General features: G+C 38.2%; 2 protein-coding genes across 2 annotated transcripts; both read left to right on the forward strand.

Annotated features, from left to right (window-relative positions):
• The first annotated feature begins 589 nt into the window (after positions 1-589).
• On the forward strand, positions 590-14,172 carry cul4a (cullin 4A). The gene is made up of 20 exons (XM_084715173.1): positions 590-1,250; positions 2,998-3,113; positions 4,078-4,181; positions 5,905-5,974; positions 6,060-6,133; positions 6,217-6,379; positions 6,471-6,560; positions 6,673-6,755; positions 7,818-7,885; positions 8,374-8,492; positions 8,607-8,799; positions 8,985-9,089; positions 9,354-9,464; positions 10,159-10,244; positions 10,402-10,509; positions 11,228-11,341; positions 11,421-11,526; positions 11,617-11,789; positions 11,919-12,071; positions 13,265-14,172. Exons 1-20 carry the CDS (start codon positions 1,109-1,111, stop codon positions 13,358-13,360), a joined length of 2,274 nt encoding a protein of 757 aa, XP_084571299.1. The 5' UTR covers positions 590-1,108; the 3' UTR covers positions 13,361-14,172.
• Positions 14,173-16,998: 2,826 nt separating this feature from the next.
• On the forward strand, positions 16,999-26,484 carry lamp1a (lysosome associated membrane protein 1a). Its single transcript, XM_084715197.1, has 10 exons — positions 16,999-17,407; positions 17,857-17,859; positions 21,113-21,219; positions 21,326-21,545; positions 22,051-22,212; positions 22,370-22,575; positions 22,684-22,809; positions 22,903-22,969; positions 23,058-23,225; positions 25,228-26,484. The coding sequence occupies exons 1-10, from the start codon at positions 17,356-17,358 to the stop codon at positions 25,365-25,367; spliced, it is 1,251 nt and encodes a 416-aa protein (XP_084571323.1). The 5' UTR covers positions 16,999-17,355; the 3' UTR covers positions 25,368-26,484.
• Positions 26,485-26,785: the final 301 nt, after the last annotated feature.

The following is a 26,785-nucleotide window of genomic DNA, read 5'->3' on the forward strand; positions in this document are numbered from 1 at the left end:
GTGTTAACAAAGGATCAACAATACAATGAAGTGTGTTGGATGCAAACAAAAAATCAGCAGTAAAAGCACTTGTCACAATAAGAGCACCTGACATATAAACAAAAAATACAAGAAAGAAAATGTAATGAAATTAATAAAATATAACACAGGGCTGGGCAATATGGACAAAATCAAATATCACACTGTGTAATTTATTTGAATCTCTCTCCTCATAGAAATTTTGTTTTCCAATTGTTATTTTTGTTCAGTCTTCATTTTATTTTGTAATGAACAAAACAATAATAATAACATCATCATCAACAACAACAACAACAAAAAGAATAATAATAATAATAATAATAATAATAATAATAATAATAATAATAATTATAATAAACTTTCAAACTTTATTTAAGACTCAAAGTAAGAAAAAAATATATAATAAATTGCAGAAACAAAATATCAGTTCGTCCGTTTTGATGTTGTGGGGAAAAAGTAAAAAATATATATAAATAAAGATAATAAATAAATAAAATGTTACTGACTGTAAATGTTCGTACCGTCGCTGAACGCATCTCGGCAGCTTTTCACCCAAGATGCACCTGTCCAACTGAACTGTCTGAGAAAAGCCATTTTGTTGTGCTAGCTAGCTATGTGGGTAAAGAAAGCCACCAATAATATGGGTCTGTTATATCAGCGATAACTATGTCTCTTCTACGTTTTTGTTTAGTGTCGCAGATTACATTAATTTAACTAGTTAAAACCTGTTAGTGGGTTAGTAAAGACCGGCATGGACTAGCCTGCAGAGCTAAAGCTAAAGTGTTGTGGAGAAGACGAAAACTGGGAGCTAAAGTGTGCTGCAGTCTCAGATAACATACTGTTAGCTAGCTATCTGTTTACTTAGCTGACGGTAGTTATGTTTGCTGATTAATTACCACAGTGTTAGTCAGTGTTTGTACATGTGTTTTAAATACTCTGCGACTGTCTGCGCTGTCAACCAAAGATCACTGGTTCAACAAAGAGGCTGTGTTTCAGCACAGTAAACAAACAGGAGGCTACTGAACAACCCAGCACTAACTTAGCAAAACACTTGAACCATACAGCGTTAAGCCAAAGCGCTAATCTGATAATGGCAGAGGACACCCGACAGGACAAGAGAGCCAGCTTCTCTGCTATAACGGAGCACAACACCAACGGGATGGCCAGGACCTCCGCTGTGGCCTCAAGCAAAACTGGCGCTTCCAAGAAATTAGTGATCAAAAATTTCAAAGGTAACAATCAATTATCCTTTTCACCTTCGTTATCTAACAGCAACAGCATCAGTCACATCGATTTATCTCAACACAACAGGGACTGTAACTTAAAGATAGTGTACATAACATGTCTGTCTCTGCGTTGTATACATTTCTTACAGGAAATATTAAGGATATGCTGACTTAACTGCTCTGATTAGTATGCTGCTCCCCATGTCAGATTTGAATAGGGCCTGTTTTAATAATCACACATGCTTGTATCTACTAGTGATTTATTTGTTTTGCTCGTTGCATTGTTTTAAAAGTCTCGCAACTTCTGGCTGTCCCATCAGATGTCTGCAAAAAAAAGTGTGTAGCCCACTTCAGGTCTAAATAAAGATAAATTGTGTGCTTATACAATGAATTAATTAATTAGTAGGGATGCACGTCAAATATCAGGGCCAATAAAGCCTATCACAGCTATATCGGTATTTGCAAATATTAGCCCATAAATATCAGCTATATCAATATCTGATTTGACAGAGTATGTCAAAGCATTTAATTTGACTTCTTTGGCAAAATGTTCTATAACAGCCAAAGAATGTTTGTTTTTTGTACTTTTTTTTAATGTACTTAACTTAAAAAGGAAAATAATTTGAATAGTCAGAAATAGAGATGATAACAATTATTCAAGTATATGTGTTCTATTTAGGCCTTTACATCTTTATATTTTGCATAGGCTATGTAATACTTCCAGAGAACATGTCATGTGTTGGTGTGGAAATAAAGGTTTGATTGAGGGAGAAAAAAAAAGTATTTCGTGTTTGGTACTGAGCACCTGCCTACAAATCGTAAGGGGACCTTCATTTTTGACAGGGAGCCCAGCAGAAATCACATCAACGTTTTTATTTTGATTTTTCCTCCCCCTTGCAGAGGTTATTCTATTCTTAACAAGTTGGTAAAACAAACATACCATTTACTGCATTACTTGCAAGAAATTGATTACTGTAACAATTTCATACCTTACAAAAATGTAATAACTGTTGGCTGTTTGTTACTTGAGGCTAAACAAATAATTATATGTTATCACTTGACAACTTGTGACAGGCTTTCATTATTTTTTGACATTTTAAAAATTAAATGTTAAAAAAAATCATTACTTTAACATGCAGTAAAAAAATGATTGATGTCAGAGTGCTAGAGTCTTTTGTTATAACATACAATAACTTTTCATAAAGGCATACAAAGTTTTGCAGGCATGTGTGCCATCTAAAACAAAACTATCTTTGTATTTTGATAATTAAGGGCATAGGATTTGGCCACAAAAGGGTATTTTTAGTGGAGAATAACAAACCAGAACAATAAATGTCCAATTTATATACTAGTTTAAGAAACTAGAAAGTGAATATTTAATTTAAAAGAGTCTAAATCAAGCTCTGTAACTAAAATTGCTCTCTGCACTTTATTCTGTCACAACTGTGTATTTACTTTTTTAACTGTTAGTCCAAAGTGTGTGCTGTAAGAGGTTCATTGTCAGTTATCCTAACAATGACCATGAAAACTAATATTACCTCATTTTAGTTTCCATTTTGAATGCAAGATATATACATTACTGCCTGTACTGCCAGATGTTTGTGTGGAGCTGAAATGAAAAAATAAAAATTGTAGAAACATATTTTCAGATTTTTTTGATCGATGTTAGCAGATGTGCAGTTTTGAGCTAACTGGTTCATGTAAGCTTGTTCAGCAGTTATATTTTAACACTGTCACTGGCTTTTTGTAATAGACAGGCCAAAACTAGCCGAGAACTACACTGAGGACACGTGGCTGAAGCTAAGAGATGCGGTGGGTGCCATCCAGAACAGCACCTCCATCAAGTACAATCTGGAGGAACTCTATCAGGTTTGTTGTCCATCAGTCTGTTTAAACACCTGGCAGTTCGATTATTTTTTCTCCCAGCCCCTGGGATTGTAGAAACATATCAGTGCAAAACCACATGAGGAGAAAAAATATAATTAGTTACATACACATGATCTTTTAGCAGGTCATACAGTCCAGACATTGAGTTGCCAATACTTTGTAGACATTTGAGACTTTAGATGTGTAATGTATCCCAAGACTAAACAAAATATCTACTTTTGTCATTGTTCGAGGCTTCATTCATGTTTACATTTAAATTTTAAACCAATTAGTTCATTCAATCATTTGAAAGCTGCACAGCTGTTTTTCTTTTTTGCATGTCTATCCATTCTGTTTAAACCCGGTATTCCTGCACAGTAGCAGATAAAGAGGCTTCACTAATATTAACAGTAATATGCTGTTTGTAAAATTACATTCCAGTGGCTTTGTAGGATTGTTCCCGACTCACGTGATCCAAACATTTCCAATAACTGTACGGTGTTGTGAAGAAATATTTTGCTTCAATCCATATTTGTTGGTGTTTAACCTTTCAAAAAAAAAAAAACATGCATTTTCACTGCAGTCAGAAACTGTTTGCTCTCCCATTTGTCACATATAAAGGGAAGCACAGGGCAGTCTAACAACAAGCTAACAGCAACATAAAATACACTGATGCTGACAAAACTGATGACTGATGTTCATGAAAGAAAGGTAATTTAATAAGAGAAAGACTAACTCATGTAATATGATAAACCACTTTGTTCAATTTGACGATTAGAACATCAGTAGAGGCTTTGAGATTAAAAAAAACGAAAAGGACATATGGTACAGCCCCTAATATTTAATATACAGCACTCATAATCCAGTTACATGTGTCCTCTACTGTTTGTCATTGAACATAATTGTGAAATTCGCTCTTCTGCTTGTGTCACTTTTCCTCATCTCTGTCCTTCTGTCTCTCTTGTAGGCGGTGGAGAACCTCTGTTCATATAAAGTCTCCCCGACGCTGTACAAGCAGCTACGGCAGGTCTGTGAGGATCATGTGCAAGCCCAGATCCACCAGTTTAGAGAATATCCTTTTTCTTTACAACTACATCAGGCAAGTTCTGTGTTGAAACTGTTAAAACATCGAGGTTGGGATTAATAGGATTCATATTTTGGTGCAAAAAGCATTGTGAAAGACAGACATGTGCTTGACGGTACATATCTCATGAATACCTCTGTCTTAACTTGTACTTAACCAGTTATTTACCATAAACTACACTGCATTTGGCCACACTGGGAACATAATCACCTGTGGTATTGACGTTTTAAATGCGTGCTTTGCTCATGGAAAAGTCTGCTGCATATGAAAAAAAGCCCTTCCCAAATCAACATTCATCCACCACGGGGCGATCTAGATGTTTTTACTTCACTTTTGGGTAACTGACATGTCACTGCATGCACACCCTGCAGTGGTAGTTTGTAAAAAAAAATACTGGATGTTGTGGCTGCAGTCCAGAGTAGAGGAGTAATATACAATAGAGAGCAGAAGGATCATTATTCTTTGGAAGTATTTTGGATTTAAGACAAGTGATGTCAAGCAAGAACGAATCACTTGCAAAGAGTGCATGAGACCACAAAGCAACACATCTAACTTGTTCAACCACCTGAAAAAACACCACAAATTGCAATACGAAGGATGCATGGAGCCCAAGAAGAATAACGTTGCAAACATTACCTCACTGAATTCACGTCCTTGTCCAGTGGCAACTCAGACATCTATAACACCAACGCTGTACAGTGTGTCACCAGATCCATCCAGTTTAGGTATGACTTTGTTTTATTTTGCTTCTAGGAGATGCACTGTGAATAAGGACCAGTTTTATTTTGATGCACACATTTGAACATTAGCAGGAATGTAGAACAACTTGAAAGTCACAGCAGTGGTTCTGTTTGTCTAAATGGGAAAGTGTGATAAGAAGAATTTGTCCTGTCGGCCTGGTAGTTCAGTTAGTAGAGCGTTTGCCCCATGTACTGAGGCTGCGAGTCCTCAGCAGAAGCTGTGGGTTCAACTCCTGCCCACGGCCCTTTGTTGCATGTCATCCCCCAACTTTTTCACCACCTTTCCTGTCGTATCTGTAGCTGTCCTGTAAAATTAAAGTCACAAAGCCCCCAAAAGTATATATGGCCTGTTGTCATCCTGCTGTTAAACACAAAAACAACATTGGTGTATAGAAGAATATGGCAGTCTGGGCTCTCCTGGCACAGTTCAGCTGTTGTTGCAGTTTTCTCTCACCAGGGGTCAATGTATAACAAGTTTGGCAGTTATCCTTATGTTTCCAAACCCTACACAGAGGGCCTATAATGAGCAGTAGCTGCAACTGACAAATCGTGTACAAATGTTTGACATATTGTACAATAACACAGGAGATTCATAGCAAAATATGATTAACATAATTTGCTCAAATTATAGGAAATCCAATTATAGGACCTTTTCATTTATTCAGTCATATTTAATGTCTTCCAGTTGCTTTATAGCTATTTTAAGACTTTGTTTTCAGGCAAGCTGAACTTAAAATACAGATTTTTGCCTTTTTTCGTTCTAATTAGAACCTCAGCATGCTCAAGACAGATAAGAGTAAAAGCCATTAATGTCACTCAGCTTGAACACCAAATCTTTTTTTGAGCCAAGTGAAACTGCTGTGTTTATAAATGCTGCCTAGCCACAGGATGCTGTGAAGCATCATCATTCAACATTTTGGTTTAATGACTTGAGTGAATGTAATATTTCTTTCCTTAACATGGAGCTCACAGAGTCTTTGGACAACCTTTCCTTCCTGAAGCGAATGAATCGCTGCTGGCAGGACCACTGCAGACAAACTGTGAGTCTGATGTTCGACAGAAATGTGAGTTTAGCTATAGGAAAGTGAAAATCTCATGGTTGACAGGTTCTTTTTCTCTTTACAGATAATGATCCGAAGTATCTTTCTCTTCCTGGATCGTACCTATGTGCTTCAGAACTCCTTACTGCCCTCCATCTGGTAAGATTACAGTTTTTTCAGATTAATCTGTTTGTTAATGCAGACTGTTTGTATAGGAGGCTGATGTTCTGTGTACATTGTAGGGACACTGGGCTGGAGCTGTTTCGTACCCACATTGTGAGTGACAGTGCTGTTCAGAAGCGCACAGTGGACGGCATTTTGGAGCAGATAGAACTTGAACGGAACGGAGAGACGATAGACCGCAGTCTGCTCAGGAGTCTACTGGGCATGCTGTCAGACCTGCAGGTATCTGATCGTCTGTTTACCATAACGAATCAATATATGGACTGAATGTGTGTCAATATTTTGACCTCCTGACTTTGTTACATTTGTTCAGGTTTACAAAGATTCCTTTGAGGAGAGATTTTTGATTGAGACCAATCGTCTGTACGCAGCAGAGGGACAGCGGCTGATGCAGGAGAGAGATGTGAGTGACAGTATTATTTTAGTGCATCATGTGGTCCCACTTGTTCATCAGTCACCTGATATACATGCATAATGCTGAGGATGTGTATGTATGTGTGTTTGTGTGTGTCCAGGTGCCTGAGTACCTGCACCATGTGGCTCGTCGGCTGGAGGAGGAGAATGATCGTATCGTGAGCTACCTCGACCAGAGCACTCAGTAGGTTCTTTGACATTTTCATATCAGAGACAAAAATCATGTCACACATTCAAAATTACATTTCATTATTCCATCATAAATATCTACAATAAAGATAATGCTTCATAACGAATCTCAATAAAATAATATAATAACAGAAATAAGTAATAATTGCCATTTCTTTCCAAGCAGAAAAGGGTAAGTCTGTATTTTTTAGTTTCTGACAGCATAATGGAAAGAATCACTACAGAGACGGACCTTTATTACAGAGTAAGATACGTATTATTTAACCAGAAATAAAGCTGTTTTATTGTTCTCGTCAAACAAACCCACTGCCATTACCAAAATGTTCGTTTTATCTTTTTGCGGAAAAGGTTTCATTCCAACTCAACAGAAACAAAATAAAACTCACCAAAAACGTCTTGGCTCGTCTTACCACAGTTTCAAGCTTTAAATTTAAATTTTCAGTTGGAGACAAAAACATGCGAAAACAGGGTTCCAGTTGAGAAATACTGAAGTTACCCTTTACAGTAGAGTGCACCTGTTTTACAATACCATGAGGTTCCTCCTTGAATTCACAGGAGTCACTTAAAGTAAACCCAGTATGCATGGACAGTTTGCATGTGCTTGTTATATAAACTGATAGATGAACTGCCAAGGTGTTAACTCTTTGACCAGCAATCAAAAGTTGCATAATAGTGTCAACTGACAGCTTTTCATCATTTTTTTTACATCAAGTTCACTCAACATCTTCTAAATATTCAGTTTGTTTTGGTATAATAGTGTAGTTTTAGGGTTACATGCAAAACCATACTATCAGGCTTGATTTAAATATTTTTATAGCTTTCATCCAGTGGCTTCAAACACTTGACCCTAGAGCATTAGTTGTAACCCCAGTTTTCATTAGTTTTCACCAAATAATTGATGTGCAGAAATATATCTAAATATCTAAACACATCTCTCTGTGCAGAAAGGCATTTTCTTGAAAGGGTTTTTACAAATTAAAAGGATGGACATCTATTACAGCTTTTGGATACTTTTTCTAATTTTATTTCATCTTGTTTTCTCCTCATTATTTTTCAGGAAACCACTCATTAGTTGTGTGGAGAAACAACTTTTAGGAGAACATATGACTGCAATACTACAAAAGGGTAGGCTTGCCTGAACAAGTTTAATTCGTGCTGTACTTTAGCCTGTGTTTGGTAATATAGAATACATTTGTGAAGCTTATTGTGTACAGAGTTTGTTGAACTGTGCCCGAAGATTATTGATTCCACTCTGGTCATGCTTGAGGCTGTAGTTTACGGCATTCTTCATTTGATTTGCATTACATTGTAAGACGTCCTAGTTTCTCAGTAAATCACGTGCTATTTCGGTTGCTCATTTAAAACTTAATCTTTTCTGTTTACTCTATCTGTTTTATGAGCAACCATGAAATGGTCGCAATTAAAATTTACAAGAGCAGTAATCCATGACTAAAGCAAATCATGTTATCTTACCCTCTTTGTACAGCCATGTCCATGCTGTCATAGTGAATTTGATTTAGTCATAAACCTTAAATTGTAAAATGCAGTTGATTTCTTTTCTTTCTTTCTTTTTTCCTTTAGTTTTTAATAATATTGTAACATATTTGTGGCAGGTCTTAGCACCCTGCTGGATGAAAACCGTGTGACTGAGCTGACCCTCCTCTACCAGCTCTTCAGCAAGGTGAAAGGAGGACTTCCCACACTGCTGCAGTTCTGGAGGGATTACATAAAGGTAAACAAAGAGCTCAACCAAAATATAACACAAAGCATTACCATCAAGAAAACATGTCCATGTCCTTGAGAAATGCACACACACACACATTATTGAAACTTTCTCCTGTCTTAGTCCTTTGGTGGAGAGATCGTTTGTACTCCAGAGAAAGACAAGGACATGGTGCAAGACCTGCTTGACTTCAAGGACAAGATGGACAACGTGGCACAAAGCTGCTTCACACGGAACGAGGGATTCATCAACGCCATGAAGGAAGCCTTTGAGACGTTTATCAACAAGAGGCCCAACAAACCTGCTGAACTTATTGGTGGGTCACACAAATACATGACATGCCACGGCAGCCGTGACTTGAATAATTTTTACAACTTTGACAAAGTATAAAAGACAGTCATTCTACTCATTAGTTAATTTTCACAGCACATTTTACTGTGGTTTTTATTAGTTCCAGCATGTGATAATAACTTCTCTTGGTTTATGTTTCCCCTCATCCAGCAAAATATGTGGATTCAAAGTTGAGAGCAGGGAACAAGGAGGCTACAGAGGAGGAGCTGGAGAGAATTCTGGACAAGATCATGATAATCTTCCGTTTCATACATGGTCAGTCACACTTCTGTCTGTCTGTTAGTGTGTGTTTGTGTGTGTGTGTGTGGTGAGAGCATATTTCAAGTCGAGTCCATTTTCATTTATATAGCCCAGTATCACAGATTTGCCTCAAATGGTTTTATAATCTGTAGACTACAAAAAAGATTTAATGGTGAAAAAATGGAAGTATGTTTACTCTCTCAGTCAGATAGTGTCACTAACCATTATAAACTTTGTTACACTCTGATGAGAACTTAAATCTCTGTTTTTCTCTCACAGGAAAAGATGTGTTTGAAGCTTTTTACAAGAAGGACTTGGCCAAGCGTCTGCTGGTCGGCAAGAGTGCTTCTGTTGATGCTGAGAAGTCCATGCTTTCCAAGCTCAAACATGGTGAGTCCAGTGTGTTTATATCTCGTATCTCATAAATTTAGGATATGATTGGAAGGCTCAACAATAATATCTATGATTGTAAGAGGTATACAATTTTGTTGCCCTGCCCTGTACAGTAGAGCTGCAACGTTTAGTCGATTAATTAATTGGTCAATGGAAAGAAAACAATTCTGATACTAATTTGATTCTTACATGTAAGGACTTTCTGCTTTTCTCTCTCAATTATGATGGTAACAGAAGAGTCTTTGGGTTTTATACTTTTGATTGGACAAAAGAAGTTTTGAAGATGTTGCTTTGGGCTCTGAGAAATTGTGATGTGCATTTTTCACATTTTTTTACTTTTAATGGACTAAATGAACAAACATGAAAATAATTTGCACATTAATCAGTAATGAAAATAATCGTTATTGCAGCCTTGCTGTACAGTAGAAGCACATTATACCCTTGATGAGATAGATTTTTGCCTAAAATTTGGACAATGAAAGTCCTTTAGTACACTTAAAAATCCTCCTGTTGGAGACTTGAAGTTCCCCCTTGATCCTCTCCGTCACAGCACAGCGTAGAGACAAAAAAAAAAACAGAATTACATCAGATGAAGCGCTGAAGCTTATTCTGACATAATGAATCATCTCTGCGTGTGTGGTGGTGTGAGAACAAGTCACTTGTGATATCTTGTGGTTTTGACTTCCTCCAGAATGTGGGGCGGCATTTACCAGTAAGCTCGAGGGGATGTTCAAGGACATGGAGCTGTCCAAAGACATCATGATCCAGTTCAAACAGGTGCTTTAAGTCTCTCTGCACATACACACTTAAAAGCATACATGTTATCTTTAAAATATTGATGCCATATTAATAGTATGTGTAGGCGTTCCACTGTGATGTGTCATTTAATGCATTTTTCATGCATGACTGTAAATATTATGCCATTTCTACTCAGTATATACAGAACCAGAGTGAGCCAAGCAACATAGAACTAACTGTCAACATCCTCACTATGGGATACTGGCCTTCATACACACCTATGGAGGTCCACTTGCCCCCAGAGGTAAGCATTTATATACAGTTATTACATTGGTATGTATTTCTTTTTTTGTTTTTATCATTCAAAAATGTTCCATTTTTACTTTTAATTTCATTTTCAGTAGTGTCAGTACAAGTTTTACTTTGTTTTTAAGATATATGGGCCTTTTTCATAGAATAGGCATTACACTTAAAACATAACTGACTCAGAGACGTGTAGACTTTCCAGTCTCTCTCCAGTCTATGCACCAATACCTCCTCAAGCTTGCTGTGTTGACAAATAGTTTTATAAGTACACAATTGTTTAATGTTTTGTTTTGTTTATTTATTTTTATTGCTAAAGTCTACTCTAGGTTTTTATTTTATTTCAGTTAACCAAAATGTTTTTTCACCAATAACCTTCAGTAACCTTGTTTCTATGTTGGGGTGCTGTCCTGTGTGCACACTGTGCTTTGGCAATTCTGACAAATATACTGGACCAGTACATTGGAGTCATTTATGCACCTGAAAGTTGTGTAATCCTAAATTTCAACATTTTTGTGGGTTAAGCAGAACTTGGGCATCAGACTGTTTGTTTAAACAATGTTTATTTATAATAAAAAAAAAAGATCTGGGTTGACTGTATTTCACGTATTGCATCATACCACTGATGTTCCCTAAACTTTGCAACATCCTCAAGTGATTCTTAACTGGCTGTTCAGAACAGTCTTGGTATAAACTTCATCTTTATGATGTTTTGGTAGATGGTAAAACTGCAGGAGGTGTTCAAGTTGTTCTACCTGGGCAAGCACAGTGGAAGGAAGCTGCAGTGGCAGCCTACACTGGGCCACGCTGTGCTAAAGGCAGAGTTTAAAGAGGTAAGAGACTGGTTTATCCTAACAGAGCAGAGAAACAAATTGTCTTAACTGTTCTTAAAATTACTGTTTCATCCTGCAGGGTAAGAAGGAACTGCAGGTGTCTCTGTTCCAGACGCTGGTGCTGCTGATGTTTAATGAGGGAGAAGAGTTCAGCGTGGAGGAGATCCGAACTGCCACTGGCATAGGTAAAATGTCTTTAAATATGTAGAACAGCTATTCTATTGTGTCAGAAGCACCTGCGGTATCAAATTATCTTCCTCTCTTGTCCTGCACAGAGGAGGGAGAGCTCAGGCGAACACTGCAGTCCCTTGCCTGCGGAAAAGCACGCGTCCTCAACAAGAACCCTCGAGGGAAAGACGTGGAGGATGGAGACCGTTTCAATTTCAACACTGATTTTAAACACAAGCTGTTCCGCATCAAGATCAACCAGATCCAAATGAAAGAAACGGTAAAAATAACAACACATTTCTATTGTTTCTTCATCACACACACCACATTCAAGGCTGTACAACTTACATGTGTCTTCCTGTGAAAAACAGTACTTCTCACCCATTTTTTAAACACATTTTCCTTACAGGTAGAGGAGCAGGTCAGCACCACGGAGCGCGTGTTTCAAGATAGGCAGTATCAGATTGATGCAGCTGTGGTTCGCATCATGAAGATGAGAAAGACCCTCAGTCACAACCTACTGGTATCGGAGCTCTACAACCAGCTCAAGTTCCCTGTCAAGGTGACATTTACTAAGCTTCTCATTCCATTGTTGCAAGTCACTTACTGAAAATTTTAGTCAAAATCACATTTTATGCTTTTGTTTGTCAAGATTTAGGCTTTTAGTCATTTTTATTTTCATGATACTGTAATGGCTTGAAGGATATTTCATTCAGTTGTAAAATTCCAATAATAAGTAAGCCGACGTAGAACTGTTTGTTTAGTCATCTCAGCTGAGAATTAGTTACTGACACTTTCTTTCATGTCATACAAAAAATAATGCATAAGTTATTATTGATTCGTCATCTTTAGCTTTCAGACAATTATAGTGTTTATTACCTGATAAAATTGACTTTTTTATATTACTTAGGTCTTTGCTAAATCCAATGTTATGTTTCACTCAGGTGAAGTCTGTTTTAATAAATCAGCAGGTATAAAAAATGTGTAAAATTAGTCATTTAAGACAAGACAAGAATTATCTCAAAAACATGTTTATTCACTTAACATGGGGCTAAAATTAATACCAAATTATGTTAAGTTATGAGTCATCATAAAGTCATCACATGAGTCATCAGATATCATAATTATCTTTGAAGGAGCAGATGTTTACTGTAAACGTTGCACTGTTAAATTTAGCAATATGTTGAGGGAGGAGGCCATGTGTTCTGAATTCACACAGAACTTTAAGCTAGACTAACATTATATTTAGTCCTAAAAGGTTATTAAGTATATATCAAATAAATCAACTTACATAACAGGATGGTGTGTTTCCAGGTGTCTTTTCAAATTGGCTGTGTTTGGTTTTCCCACACATCTTTAGTCCACAAGACTCTCCATCCTCATTGGATTATTAATCATTAAGAAATGTGTCCCCAGGTTGTCTCTCCTCCTTTGTTTCACATGACAAGCCACTGGTGATGATGAGGCACTCTTCATTTGTGAGGCCAACTGCTAGCAGCAGCTAATGGTTCAGCTGGCTATTTATTAGTGCTCTCAGATGGTTAATCACTGCGTTCTAATTTATGTTGTTCACCCTAACAGAGCCAACTATTTAATCTCGTCTTTATTCGTCAGAGCATAATGATTTCATCAGAATTTTTGTTGTTAATATTTTTTCATTTATGTTGTCCTGACAATTTAGTCATGAACAAAAGGAGATTAACTAATACTTACACACAAAGCTCCTCATCATCTGACTTGTTTTCCTCTCCACAGCCGGGCGATCTGAAGAAGCGGATTGAGTCACTCATAGACAGAGACTACATGGAACGAGACAAGGAGACTCCTAACCAGTACCACTATGTTGCCTGAAGGGGTACCACTGCTACCGCCATGCTTTCCTCACAGCAAGCGTACAGCTGGCCCCCCCAAAAAACAGCATCACAGCCCCTCAGCCGCCCGACTCTCCTCTGGTGCCCGTATTTTTTCCCTCCATCCACGATCCTGGACGCAGTGTCCAGATCACACAGAGCTCCAGAGAGACAAGAGACATTTGGCTGTACTGTTCCCACTCTGCGTTACCTTTAGTGGGACGGGGCTGGAGGAGTGACCTGGGTTGTTGATTGTTGGTTTATGTGACTTACAAATCTGCTAATGCAAAACTCAACTGAAAATAACTAGCACTTTCCTTTTGTTTTTGTTTTCTTTTTTTTTCCTTGTCTGAAGTGGGATCTTTTTTTCTCCATCATGTCGTTCTAAAATCACTTATTTTCTACTATAGTTGGTTTGTCTTGAGTTTTGTTTTATTTCACTTTTTGTTCTCCTTATGAATGGCTGCATAAACTGCTGAGTGTAAACCTGATTGGCTGGTTGCTTAATTTGGCAGAGAAACAGCTGTTGAGGACAAGAAGAGACTTGAGAAAGAGATTTGAGAAGAATGAAGTGGGCCGGATGTGTTGGGTCGGACGTGTTTGGGTCAGAAGGAGGGTTTGTTGCTTGTAACACAGAAGCTGAATAACATGCAGGCAAGCCACTTGGGTATTTCTTTTGGGTACCTTCTATGTTTTGACCAAAATGTCCAAATGTCCAATGTCATGTGCTGACGTTTTTGTAGATCAGATTGTATTCTATGTAAGAGTGAGAACAGTGAACCTGAATAAATGGATATTTAATGATTCAATGAATTATTTGTAGATAACTAGCTAGTGTTTCTTTTTCTTTTTTTCTTTTTTTGGAAGATGTCTGCTGTTGCCTCTGTAGTCATTTTTCATGCTGACAGTGTGCAACTCCTTCAGATTAATCCAAATTCAGCAAAAACAAGCCAGTAATTGTCAAATAAGAGCTGTTTAAGCTAGAGCTGCAACAATTGAAGGGATACTTTGGATTGTTTGAACTGGAGTTGTGTGAGGCACTAGTTACCGTAGATGGTGTTTGGCACATCCCAGTTAGGAGAAGCAGAGAAAAGTAGGAAGCTGTGTAAGAAGTGTGTATGTGCTGCTGTGGACAGGGTCAGTAAATCAAAGGTATTTTAGCTTAAAAAAGGTCCACCTAAAAAAAATCTATCAGTTTAAGTTGACACTATTTAGAATATTTTCACCACTTTGTCATCAGGCAGCCTTTTCTCAAGGGAAACCTGTGTTATGCAAGCCAAATATTGTTCTCTTGCGGGTCCACCACTGCCTTGCTCTGTTAGTTTTTGTGTTACTGTGTTACTTTGGTGAATCCAAACGTTCCTTTTAAAACACAAAAGTCACTCAGTAATACAAACAATCTAACAGTTCGAAGCAGCGGGAGGTCAGAAGCTCCCTTTGGCTACAAGCTAAAGGGACTGATTTTGCCTGTGGAGTTTGGTTGGTTTGGAGGGAGCAACATTTGGCTTCTGTAACAGCGGTTTCCCATCAGAAAAGGCTGTCTGATGGCAAAGAAAAGTGGTGAAAATCTTCTAAATATAGCATACACTTAAACTGCTTAGCCTCCGTGCTGGTACTCCTCTCTGCTTCTCCAAACTGTGACCGTGTTGTACGAAATCTACTGTAGCTAATACACTGACAACTCAATCTCACACAGCCCAATATCAAATAATTCAAACTCTCTATTTTGACAGTCGATTGATCATTTTGTTTTGTTTTTTTTGAAGACAAACTGTCAAAATTCTTTCATTTTAGCTTCTCCAATGTGAATATTTTCTGGTTTCTGTACTCCTCTATGACAATAAATCAAATATGTTTGGCTTGAGGACAAAACAAGGCATTTGAAGACGTCACCATGGGCTTTGGGAGGCAGCTATTTTCATTTTCTGACATTTTATGGACTAAAACAATCAAGAAAATATTTGTCAGATTACTTAATGAAAACAATTGTTACTTGCAGTCCTAGTTTGAACAAGTGAGTATCAAGGAGGATTTCTGCTTGTATGTCGCTGCGTAGTCTGCATTTAAAACATTAAGTGGATGAGAAAGCTTTCCATACACTTGATTAGATGGGCTCTTGGCTATTTTTAAAAAAAACTAGTCATCACTCTCATAGAAATTAGCCATTCAGGAGTTTAATATCTCAAGTTACCGCAAGATGGAACTGAAAATGAAATGTGTTTTATGACACTTTCACTCTCACAGCTGGGAATGTACAGCTTTTATGTGGTTAAAAATAGATCTTAAACCACTATTGTATAAAGAGTTATTGATTGACTTTATAGTCTTATTTTAAGACAGGAAAGCAGCGTGTCTTTTGGTTAAAAAGCATGGTTGAACTACGCAGGGGGAATGTGGCAGGGTCCTGATAAGTCTTGGACAGCAGCATTAAGGCAGCCTCTGCGTTCCTTCTAGGGTTTTGCACACCCTCGTGAATTGATGAAGGTGTCAGCTGACTACCCACAACACATGCACTTTACAGCTTGCACAGCACAGAGTGTGTGTGTGTGTGTGTGTGAGTGTGTGAGTGTGTACACTCTCACATGCTACCTTCCCATATAGCAAATTAGGCCTATATATGCTTTGCTCCAGATTTTACATTTCTGACAGCCTACCATATAATTGACCTTTTTTACATAGTGTGTATTTAAATCATTTCAAGATTAGTGGTCACTATTTTACCAGCTCACTATTTTATTTAGAGTTAAATTCTTGGTGTTTGATATGGATTAGTTAGAAAAGTGTCAGAAAGAGAAGCCAAACCAACCAACTGAAGAAAATGTATACATGATTGAGGCAGTGATAGACTCGCAACTCCTGTGTTCTGCATGGTAAAATTACTGATATTGCATATGGAGTTTGGTTGGTTTGGAGAGAGCAATATTTGGTTTATATATTGGCAATTTTCCATGAGAAAAGTCTTGCTGGCAGCAAAGTAAACCAGTGAAAATATTCTAAATATAGCCTACACTTAACTGATATTGATTTATTTTAGGCGGACCTTATTGTCCTGTCCACAGTAATAAATTCCTTAGCTTCCATGCTGGTACTCCTCTCTGCTTCTCCAAAGCGAGGGTGCAACCAGCATCTACTGTAAATAATACACTGACTGAGCCTCATACAACCCTGCTTCAAATAATCGGAACTATCCCTTTAAGTACAGTACTTGAGTAAAGGTACTAGTTACATTCCACCTCTAATATTCCTGCACTTGGTGTTGTTGTTGTTTTTTTTTTATCCCTACTCATTAATTACTTTTACTTAACAAGCTTTGACATATGTTACTGGTGTCAGTTCCCTGAAAAATAAGTAATTTCATGATAAAATTACTCCAAAAAGTGCACTTTTTTCCTCATTAGGTGTCTCTTGACGCCTTGTTGGTGTTACCTACCCTACATTATACAGTTATGTAAGTCTGTAATAAGTCAAATTTATCAACCATCATTTTGTCATACAGCTACAGATGACAAAACTGCTGTCTCTTAGCCTGCTGTGTATATTTATGTCATTTTATTTCTGTTAGGGAGCATACAGTTTCTAAGTATTGCCTTGAATAGAGCTCAGTCCTTGTGAAAGACAGAGGGGGCGGTCTCACGTGACTGGGTGGCTCTAAATGCTACTAGTTCACATGACGAGACATGGCTTATCCAGTCAGTGAGGCTGTGACCGACATTTAACCGCATCGACTGAACATTTCCTCCGGCAGGAATCGCCTTTGGAAATACTAATTAATACTTCCAGGCAGCCGGGGGACGTAAACAACAACAGGAAGACCAAAGGTGACGCCTCAGATTTCGCTAACGGTCCGTGAAGTCAAGTGCAGTTCGCCGCGCGTCGTGTAGACCCACCTGCGCCTGCAGCGGCGTCAACACAATACATCTCCGGGCTTTTTTTTTTATTTCCTCTACAGGGACAACAAAGTAATAGTCTGCTCTGTGGCGTGAGCTGACCTGAAGGATGAAACTCTGTCACGCTTTGGCCGTGCTCAGCGTCGCCTGGTTTGGTGAGTGTTTCACGGTTTAAAGCTGCTCGGCGTCGTGCCGCTACCGTTGGAGCGAACGACGTTACGTATTCGACCGTTGGTTAGTTGTGTCAGTGTTAGATTAACGTTAGGTGTTCGCTAGTTTAGCTAGCTGAAACAAGGGATCAAAATATGACTGTTTTGATTATTTTCTTTCTCTTTGGTAATAGAAATTTTAATATCTCGGTGTAAACTGTTAGTCGAACACAGTGGACTTTTTGCAGATGTCACCTGACACTTTTTCTGACATTTTATAGACGAGTCTATCCATGTATTCATCCAGAAAATGATCGGCATTGCACTTACAATGGCTAAATATTTAAGTTGTGATGAAAATAATCGTTACTTGCAGCCATGTGTTGTCCTAATGTAGCTATAGAGTCATATTTGTGTATTTGTGTTTTATGTAGGCTAAGTTACATAGTAATTACAGGCAGTAGGTAGGATATTGTTCGGTGAGGTGAGAAGTCTAGTCTAGGCTAGTCTTGAACTACCTGTCTTACCTAAAGAGTAAAGATGTTCTTTACACGGAATATAACATACATAAAATATATAAACATAATACTTAAACACATTTGTAATTAAAGCTTTGTATTCATTCATGACATGGCTTAATATAACATGTAACCTCCTGGTGTAACTTGGACCCACAGCCAGTGGTGGAAAGTAACTCAGTACCTTAACTTAATACTGCACTTAAATACAATTTTGAGGTACTTGTACTGTACTAGTACTTTACATTTTTTGCTACTTTCCACCTCTACTACACTGTATTTTACGAACCTGATATTGTACTTTTTTCTCCATTACATTTATGTGATAATTTAAGTTACTACCTACCCCGGCATTTAAACTATATAAAGTAATTCAAATTAGCTCCACATTTACCAGCCAATTAACATATTGATTTATCAATATTTCTAAGCCAATTATATAATATACACCTGTTTAAATGGGCCATCCTGCATAAGGAATACAGGAACACTTTTGCGTTTAGTACTGTATTTTGATGCCAGTACTTTTGTACTTTTTAATTAAGTAAAAACTGGAATGCATGACTTCTACTTTTCATCCGAGTATTTATGCAGTGTCATAAGATCTGAGTACTTCCTCCACCACTGCCTACAGCCTTTCAAAGTTTCACATTAACTTAGAAGACTTAAAAATACAAAGGTCACTGCCCTTAGGTAATTGTATCAAAAGAGACACAGGAAAAGTCTGTTGTTCTGTTCTATTCTATTCTATTCTATTCTATTCTATTCTATTCTAATGTAATACCCAGGTTTTGTTAATGTTTTGGACCAGCAGATTGGCCTCATTGTTGTGACATTTGAGAGCTTCATGTGACTGCTGTGATGGCTTTGTGTTGCACACAGCCCATTAGGGGCCTACTGACAGTGTTAGTTTATGGCCAGTTTAATCGCCCTGAACACGCGCAGACACACACACACACACACACCTGGCTGCTTGCTGACACAGGAAAACAGACCCACATGTCTGTAGCTCTAGTAGTTTTATTATATGAGTTAACTCTGAGTTAAGCAGCATTTCCTCACAAAACAGGGACACCTCTCTGTTTTTTGATATTCTTTCCACACCAGCCATCTGAATGCTGCTATCTACAGCTTGATACTCTGTACACACTGCCGCTTTTACCTCATGATCAGATTGCAGTGTTGTGTAAACCGTGTGCTGTGTGTTTACAGGGTGAACACAGAGGTAACATCAGGGTCAAGTTTCAGCAAGGCAGCAGGGGAAGGGGTGTGTGATTGGCAGAAACTGAAGTACATTTCAATCAATAGATTATATTAATGGGGAGAGCTCAAGATGACAGGGAGAGAAGTGAAAAGATATGAAAGATCTCAGTCAGTCGGCTGTGTGATAAGCAAGTTATGAAATTAGTACCAGTGGCACTTTGGGCAACTAACACCACCCACAAGCCAAATGCTAAATAAATCTGTCTCTCAGCAGTGTAAACAGCTAACCAGCTACTATTGGAACATCTCTATTCCAATAATCATTCTTAGCAGTAAAATATCAATAGCATTGGCAGCATGATGAGTAAATTTTAGTTTATCACTTAAGACTGACCAGCCAGAATAAAGAAATACAACACAATCTACACAGCTACGTGTCTGAGCTGTTGAAAAGTTCACCAAATGGAAATATTTGCTCTCATGCAATGGTCACATTTGAGCCAAACTGCCTCAGCTTCTTTGTAGACATTCTGGGAAGTGTGAAGCAAGCGGTGAAACTCCTGTGTTGCGTTATTGTATCATTTTTTTTGAGGATGTGAATTGTTGGGTTGATAAAAACCTGAGTCCTGAATAGCCATTGTAGTTTCCAAACAATATCTTGGAGAATTACAGTCACTATCACTCATACACATAGACAATAGATTTATAGGTCGTATGGGTATTAATAGCCTTAAATGCTGATGTGAAAGTTGCAAGGAGTTTAGAAAGCTACTTGGTAATTCTGTTCATAGGAGCTACCTTTAGTATACTGTAACTAACAAGTATGGCTCCTGATTACTGACAACATTGTTCTGGAGACGTTCACTTACACCTGTTACAAGTCTAGAGTGTAGCAGCAGCTTAACTGTGTCAGGGAAGGTTTTGGTCTGTCACTTTCAGCTGTCTGCAGACCTCTGGTGGTACCTTGTGTGAACTGCGTGACTCTGTATGTAGGACATGGCATCATGTAACACTGCTTATTTTTAATAATCATCATTGTTATCATTTGTTTGCATTTTGTAACCTTTGCCAGCCAAGAGAAATAAAAACAACAAGACCCATATAATGCACCTTAGAACGCCACGGGAAATAATTCCTACTTGTGGCCATCAAACATTTGAACTCCTCCCCCAAAGTGTCGGACACACTGAGTCAGTAGACTGGCCTTTTATCTTATTTTCACCCCTGTCAAGACCAATAACCCACAGTTTATTTATTTATTTATTTGTTTTTTGTTTTCTTAAGTGACTGACCATGTAACACTGACCTAATAGTAAAATAATTTAATCATAATTCAAACGTGCAATACTATGATATACACTGGCATCAATACTGCATTTGTACTGTACATTTCAACCAATACTCTTATTGATAATATTCTTGCACTTATTTATTGACCCATTGTTGACCATTATTGTTATTGATATATATTGTATTGTATTAACTAGAGCCAAACCAACATATTGGTTGGCTAATATTATTGGCCTGATACTAGTCTAACACAGCTATATCTGTCTATATCATATTAGCTTATATGTTTTTATATTTGTGTTTTTTAAATAAAATTGATTTTTATCAATGACTATTAAAAATACCAATAAATGTTAACTGTTTCAGTGCCCTTGTGTCATTTTAAATATCTAAATAAGGAATATCAATATCAGAATTTTTTTAAACTCACCAATATCAGTATAATCTGCCACAAAAATCAAGTATCAAAATTCAGTTTTTTTCCCCCGGGGGTCAATAAAGTATTTCTTATTCTGTTATTTATCTAGTAATGAATACTTAATACACCTAAAAGTGTGTATTCTAATATCTGTACAATACATCTGATGACACACAGCACACAAATGTTTTCAGTTTGAGTGGTATGTTTTAAGATGTTTGCTTTTATCAGAACGTTTTTCCATATCATTTCAATATTGTGCCTCTCTGCTCATCATGTTTTCTGCAGGCTGCATTCAGGCTGTTACTCTTGAGGTGAATGAAGGGAACTCCACCTGCATCGAGGCTGAGCTTTCTGCATCATTCTCAATCACATACAGCACCTCAAACAGCACGGTATGCACAGTGACAACAATAGTCTGGTTTCCATATTAGAAACCATCAGTATTGATTTAACTGATGTGTGTTGTGAACACCAGTCGTATTTTTTGTCTCTCCTCAGAGAACAGTGCAGGTCCCCCTGCCTGACTCCGCCTCAGTCGACACAGGCAGCAGCTCCTGTGGCACAGATGGCAGCTCGCCATGGCTGGTGGCAGTGTTTGGGCCCGGCCATGCTCTGGGTTTGGGCTTTTCAACCAGTGGAAGTCTGTACAGTGTTGCTAACCTGACGCTGCAGTACAACCTCAGCGACACATCACTTTTCCCTGAGGCCAACAGCTCTGGTGAGAACAAATACAGCAACAAACTGTGCAGTGCAGATTCAGTTTGTTCTCAAGTGTGCTTATATAGACAATAACATTTACATTAGATCTAACTATATGGAAAATGGAAAATATTTTATGATGATTTTTTTTTTTTTTTTTTTTTTTTTTTTTTTGGTTTTGATTAATTAGTAGAAAATGTCAGAAAATGATGATAAATCTTGATCACTTTTTTCCTGTGCCCAAGGTGGCATCCACAAATGTCTTGTTTTGTTCACAACCAAAAGACATTCTGTTCAATGTCATGAGGGCTTAAGAAAGTATTCACATTTTAGAAGCTGAAATCAGACATTTATTTTTCTTAAAAACTGACTCAAAACAAATCAATCAATCACTAATCACTTAATTTACGAATTGTTGCAGTTCTGTTCATAAATACACAATGAAAATCACATGGACTTGTATTTCACTGGTACTATATTATAGATTGATAACTGCATTTGCTGTATGTTTGATTTTGTCCCAGATGTGGTCACTGTGGTGTCATCTTCAGTTGGGATCTCGGCAACAGTCAACACCACCTACCGCTGTTTGAGCCCCGCCACTTTTAGAGTTGGTGAAGCAAATGTCACTTTCTCTAATATGAGGCTGGAGGCATACATGCCAGGAAATGACCTGAGTCCAACAGGTACAACTCTGCCATGATAATTACATTATTAGTTTATTGTAGGGTATACGGGCATGACCTTAATAATGTTGTTTTTTGTTATTGTGATGGGCCAAGGTGAGTTTAAAGGTTGCTCGACCTGCTGATTGCATATTTCTTCATTGTTTCTTTGTCACAGAAAGCGTATGTAGGGCAGATCAGGCCACTACTACAGCTCCAACCACTACTGCCAGTACTACAACAACCGTAGCTCCATCACCAACCCCTCCAGGAACACCTGACCGGGGCACATACTTTGTAAACAACACCAATGGCACTGAGTGTCTCCTTGCCCAAATGGGACTGCAGCTCAACGTCTCCTATTTTTCTCGATCTCAGAATAAGGTAAAAGAGAGCTTTACAAGGATAACTCAGAGTAAAATAATACATACGTTTCAGTCTATTCTACACAACAGATCAAATAAAACAAATGAATTTTTTTCTACTTACCAGACTGTCCTAGAATTGCTAAACCTGACTCCAAATCTGACAAGTGCATCAGGATCATGTGAAGCCAACACTGCTACCTTGATTTTGACACAGCAGCGAATCACCACACTCAACTTCACGTTCACTCTGGTAAGATAATCCCTCCTCTTTTTTGAATTTAGCTACATGACCAGTTTGGTTTTTGTTTGCGTGTTTATTCATCCCATCTCCTCTCGTCCACAGAACTCCACGACCAACAAGTACCACCTGAGTGCATTATCTCTGCTTGCTGACTGGTCTGATATGATTGGTATGCCATTTGTGACCAGCAACATACTTTGTTTTCTCGGCTTTGATTTACTTCATTCAAAGAATTACTGACCAATCTTTCTCCACAGCTCCCCTCTCAGTCAGCAACACCAGTCTAAACTACCTGCGAAGTACACTGGGCCGCTCCTACATGTGCAACGCAGAGCAAACTCTGTTTGTGGTACCAACCTTCTCCCTCAACACATTCAGACTGCAGGTCCAACCCTTTGGAGTCACCACCAAACAGTTTGCTACAGGTACTAAACCTGTCTTTTACCATCCCTACTGTTATTCACTTTTTATCACAAATTTTCTTTATCAAATGGTTTGACATTTTGGGTAAATAGAATTTCCTGGAGAGTTGATACCACTCTAAAATCTGCGAAAACATCAGAAGTAGTTATAGCATGCAACTGCCCATAAAATGACAACTTGATTTCTTTCACTAGTTTGGTTTGCAGGTTAAATAAATGAGACACTGTGTTAATATGAGAGCTTTAGATGGGCTAGTAGGCCAGTTTGTTAACTTTTAAGAGTGCTAGGCTAGCTGTTTTCCCCTGCTTCAAGTCTTAGCTAAGCTACATTAATCGCCTAGTAGTTTTGTCACAATACTTGAATTTCTCCCTTTAGTACCATACTTTGACAAATGTTGATATTCAGTCCCAATTTTGATGCCATTGACAGAAATTGACACAACATTTAGGCCATAAAATTTTATATTTTTATTAAAAGATAAATATAACAAGGCTATAACATGGCAGCCAGGAACAAGCTCTCAGCCAAATGCTGGTAAAATATGTGAGTAGCTGATAGAAGTGATTCACTCACCAGCCCAAATAAACTACGGCAATGTAGTGACTGGTAAAATTTAATATTCTCTGTCAGAGAGAAGAGAGAGTAAGAAAGCACAGGTGGTACCAGTGTATCAACACCATGGAAAATGAATATTGAAAGCATTTAAAATATTCAGAATTGATATTTATCGATAAATCTATACTTTTGACAGCACTACAGCTTACTGTCTGCACACGACGGTGGTATCAATCTTCTCATCTAATTCTTGGCAAGAAAGTGAATAAGCCCATTTCCCCCAAAAAATGCCAAGCTGTTCTTTTAAATGTTATTTCTGAGTTGGCCTCATTAGGCTCATGCACATTTATAAGGTTGGTTGTTTCTCCAACATCAGACATCAATGAGCACAAAAGTTGTCAAAAGTGATAGTTGATACTTCAATACTTTTTCAATATCACGTTTAAAACGATACAATATCCGTTATAGTATCAAAAGTACAGAAGCTATTAAAAAAAATTGTATGTCCACATTCACAACTTCAGTTCTATCAGTCTTGCCAAAAAAAATGTTTCTGTGTAAGCACTGTATGCAGGTTGTTATTTAAAAAAAAAAAAAGTGTGCTGAGGCAGTGATGCAGTGGTTAGCACTGTTGCCCCACAGTAAAAAGGTCCCCAGCTGGCTGGGGCAGGGCCTTTCAGTGCAGAGTTCGCATGTTCTCCTTGTGTCCACAGTCCAAAGACATGCAGGTTAATATTTGACTCTAAATTGCCCATAGGTGTGAATGTGTGTGTGAACGGTTAACTGGCAGCTTGTCCAGGGTGTACCCCACCTCTCACCCAGTGTTAACTGGGATAGGCTCCAGCCCCCCGCAATCCTTCAAGGATAAGTGGTTATGGATGATGAATGAATGAATGTGTGCCAAGGTATACTGTGGTATTGAAAAAAGTATCAAGTATTGTACGAGTACGAGTATAGTATGGGACACCCTGGTGGCTCTGTTGGTGGAGCATGTACCCCATGTACTGAGGCTGTAATTCATCTGCAGCCATGAGTTCGACTACTGCCTGCGGTCCTGTGTCATCCCCAAACTCTCTCTCCCCCTTGCCTGTGATCGCTTCATCTGTATCAATGTTAAAAATTCTGAATTGTAATGAGAACAACAGTAGAACTACTTGATTTGCTGTAATAAAATCAGAGATGTGGTCAGAGGGATTCTTGAAGAGAGATCTCATAGTCTTGCATCAACAACCTCAGAGGTTCAGAATCAGTAATCCGTGTTTATGCTGCATTTCCATAGGGCATTTAAACATGAACTGTGTCAACCCTTCATAAATTATGGTTGTATCAGACAGCCTGCACTGTATGTATGTAAAGGAAGCTACTGTACATAAATTCCATGTTTCGAGATCCAGAATTCTGCAATAAAATGTCACCTTCTCATCTTTTCTTTTTTCGTTCCGTCTCCAGCGGAGGAGTGTCAGATGGACCAGGACCAGATGCTCATCCCCATCATTGTCGGAGCAGCTCTGGCAGGCCTGGTGCTGATCGTGCTCATTGCATATCTAATAGGCAGGAAGAGAAGCCATGCTGGATACCAGACCATCTGAATGAACAGACCCTTCATTTAACTCAAACTTTACAGACTGAATGGTGAAGAGATGAAGCCAAGTGTGTGAGTGAGCAAGTTATTAAGACCCATGGACACGAGCGAGTGAATGGAAGCAGGTGATACTCTGTGGTGAGTGAATGTTTTTGCATATCCTACGTGACCTCCTGGATATTTGATTTTCCTTTCACTTCCGCTATGAGATGATGATGAGAAGCCAAAGACCTGCTAATTTTAGGTGGTGTGCAGCTTGATGAAGCCTGAGAGGACTTCACAGAACAAGAGTCCCCGCATAATCAAGGATGGAGGAAGCTGAATTTGCCGCAGCAAGTTCACCATCAACTCTTAGTTCTTGTTGCATTATGTTCTAGGAATTGGTTGAATTTGCTTGAACTGCTGGTTGTTTTTAGCTTTGTAATTATTCTCATGCAATTTAAGAGGCAGAGGGAGAGTCAGATGAAATGTAGGATAAGTATTTTAAACTTCCACTGTTGGTTAAAAAAGGATGTCAGTCCAAGTAAACACAGTTCAAATTGATGAGAATAAAATGATCCCAGTCACTTTAAGAAAAGGGAAAGCTCTGAATGTGCGTCTTTTCCAATCATACTCCTCCCCAGTGGAGGCAGATCTGTCCCAATGGTACACTGAGGCACAATCCAACTAATTAAACACCGGCTAGTAATTGTGATGATAAAAACAGGGATTTGCTGCTTTTTGTAGACAGTGAATGGCGGGCCGGCCCATTGACCTCTTTTAAGATGGATGACATGACAGCTCCCCAAAAGTGAAACCAAAACAGCTCAATAACCCTCTGGTGGCTGACTGCAGTATAGGTCAAAAAACCCCTACTCTCTTAATGTTAGCAGAGAGAACATGGGGCCAAATGTCAAAGAAATTTAAGTCAAATTTTCCCGAAGATATTTTCTATCATTTTAGGTTGTTCTCATCATATTGATGTACATTTAAGTGTTGCACTTAAACATATACGCATAGACACACTTAAACACAGCGCTTGTATCCAGGATAGGGATGACAGCAGCCCATCCAGGTACTTTACTCCTGTGTCATGCCTCTACCCCTTTTTGGGTGAAATCCACTCTCATTTCATTGGCAGTTAACACAAAGTCAGAGTCTTTGCCAGTTTAACACATAAATTAAAAAAAAAATCTCTTTTTAGCTCGAAGGAGCCCAAATCCTACCTTACTAAATCTTCAAGTAATGTATTGCAGACATGTGACAGACACTATATGTCATTAAGACACTTTATTTTGCCATTTTTGCAGGATTATGAACCAAACTCCATTCTGAAAGCAGGTGTTTTATGGAAGACTCTGATCTGATTCACTTCAATCTACAGGCACAATCAGTCACATGTCATTTACTTAGTAACTTCATTAACTAACCTGTCATGTTTTAACA

This window comes from Lutjanus erythropterus, chromosome 1 (genome assembly GCF_056507025.1).
Source record: "Lutjanus erythropterus isolate fLutEry1 chromosome 1, fLutEry1.hap2, whole genome shotgun sequence".
In the NCBI taxonomy this organism is placed as follows: domain Eukaryota; kingdom Metazoa; phylum Chordata; class Actinopteri; order Lutjaniformes; family Lutjanidae; genus Lutjanus; species Lutjanus erythropterus.

Coding starts and splice junctions, on each gene's coding strand:
- lamp1a (XM_084715197.1), top strand. CDS start 17,356: ATGAAACTCTGTCACGCTTTGGCCGTGCTCAGCGTCGCCTGGTTTGGT. Junction 22,810..22,902: donor TCAACTTCACGTTCACTCTG/GTAAGATAATCC, acceptor TCTCGTCCACAG/AACTCCACGACCAACAAGTA. Junction 23,226..25,227: donor CACCAAACAGTTTGCTACAG/GTACTAAACCTG, acceptor TTCCGTCTCCAG/CGGAGGAGTGTCAGATGGAC.
- cul4a (XM_084715173.1), top strand. CDS start 1,109: ATGGCAGAGGACACCCGACAGGACAAGAGAGCCAGCTTCTCTGCTATA. Junction 11,342..11,420: donor TAAAGGCAGAGTTTAAAGAG/GTAAGAGACTGG, acceptor TTCATCCTGCAG/GGTAAGAAGGAACTGCAGGT. Junction 11,790..11,918: donor AGATCCAAATGAAAGAAACG/GTAAAAATAACA, acceptor TTTTCCTTACAG/GTAGAGGAGCAGGTCAGCAC.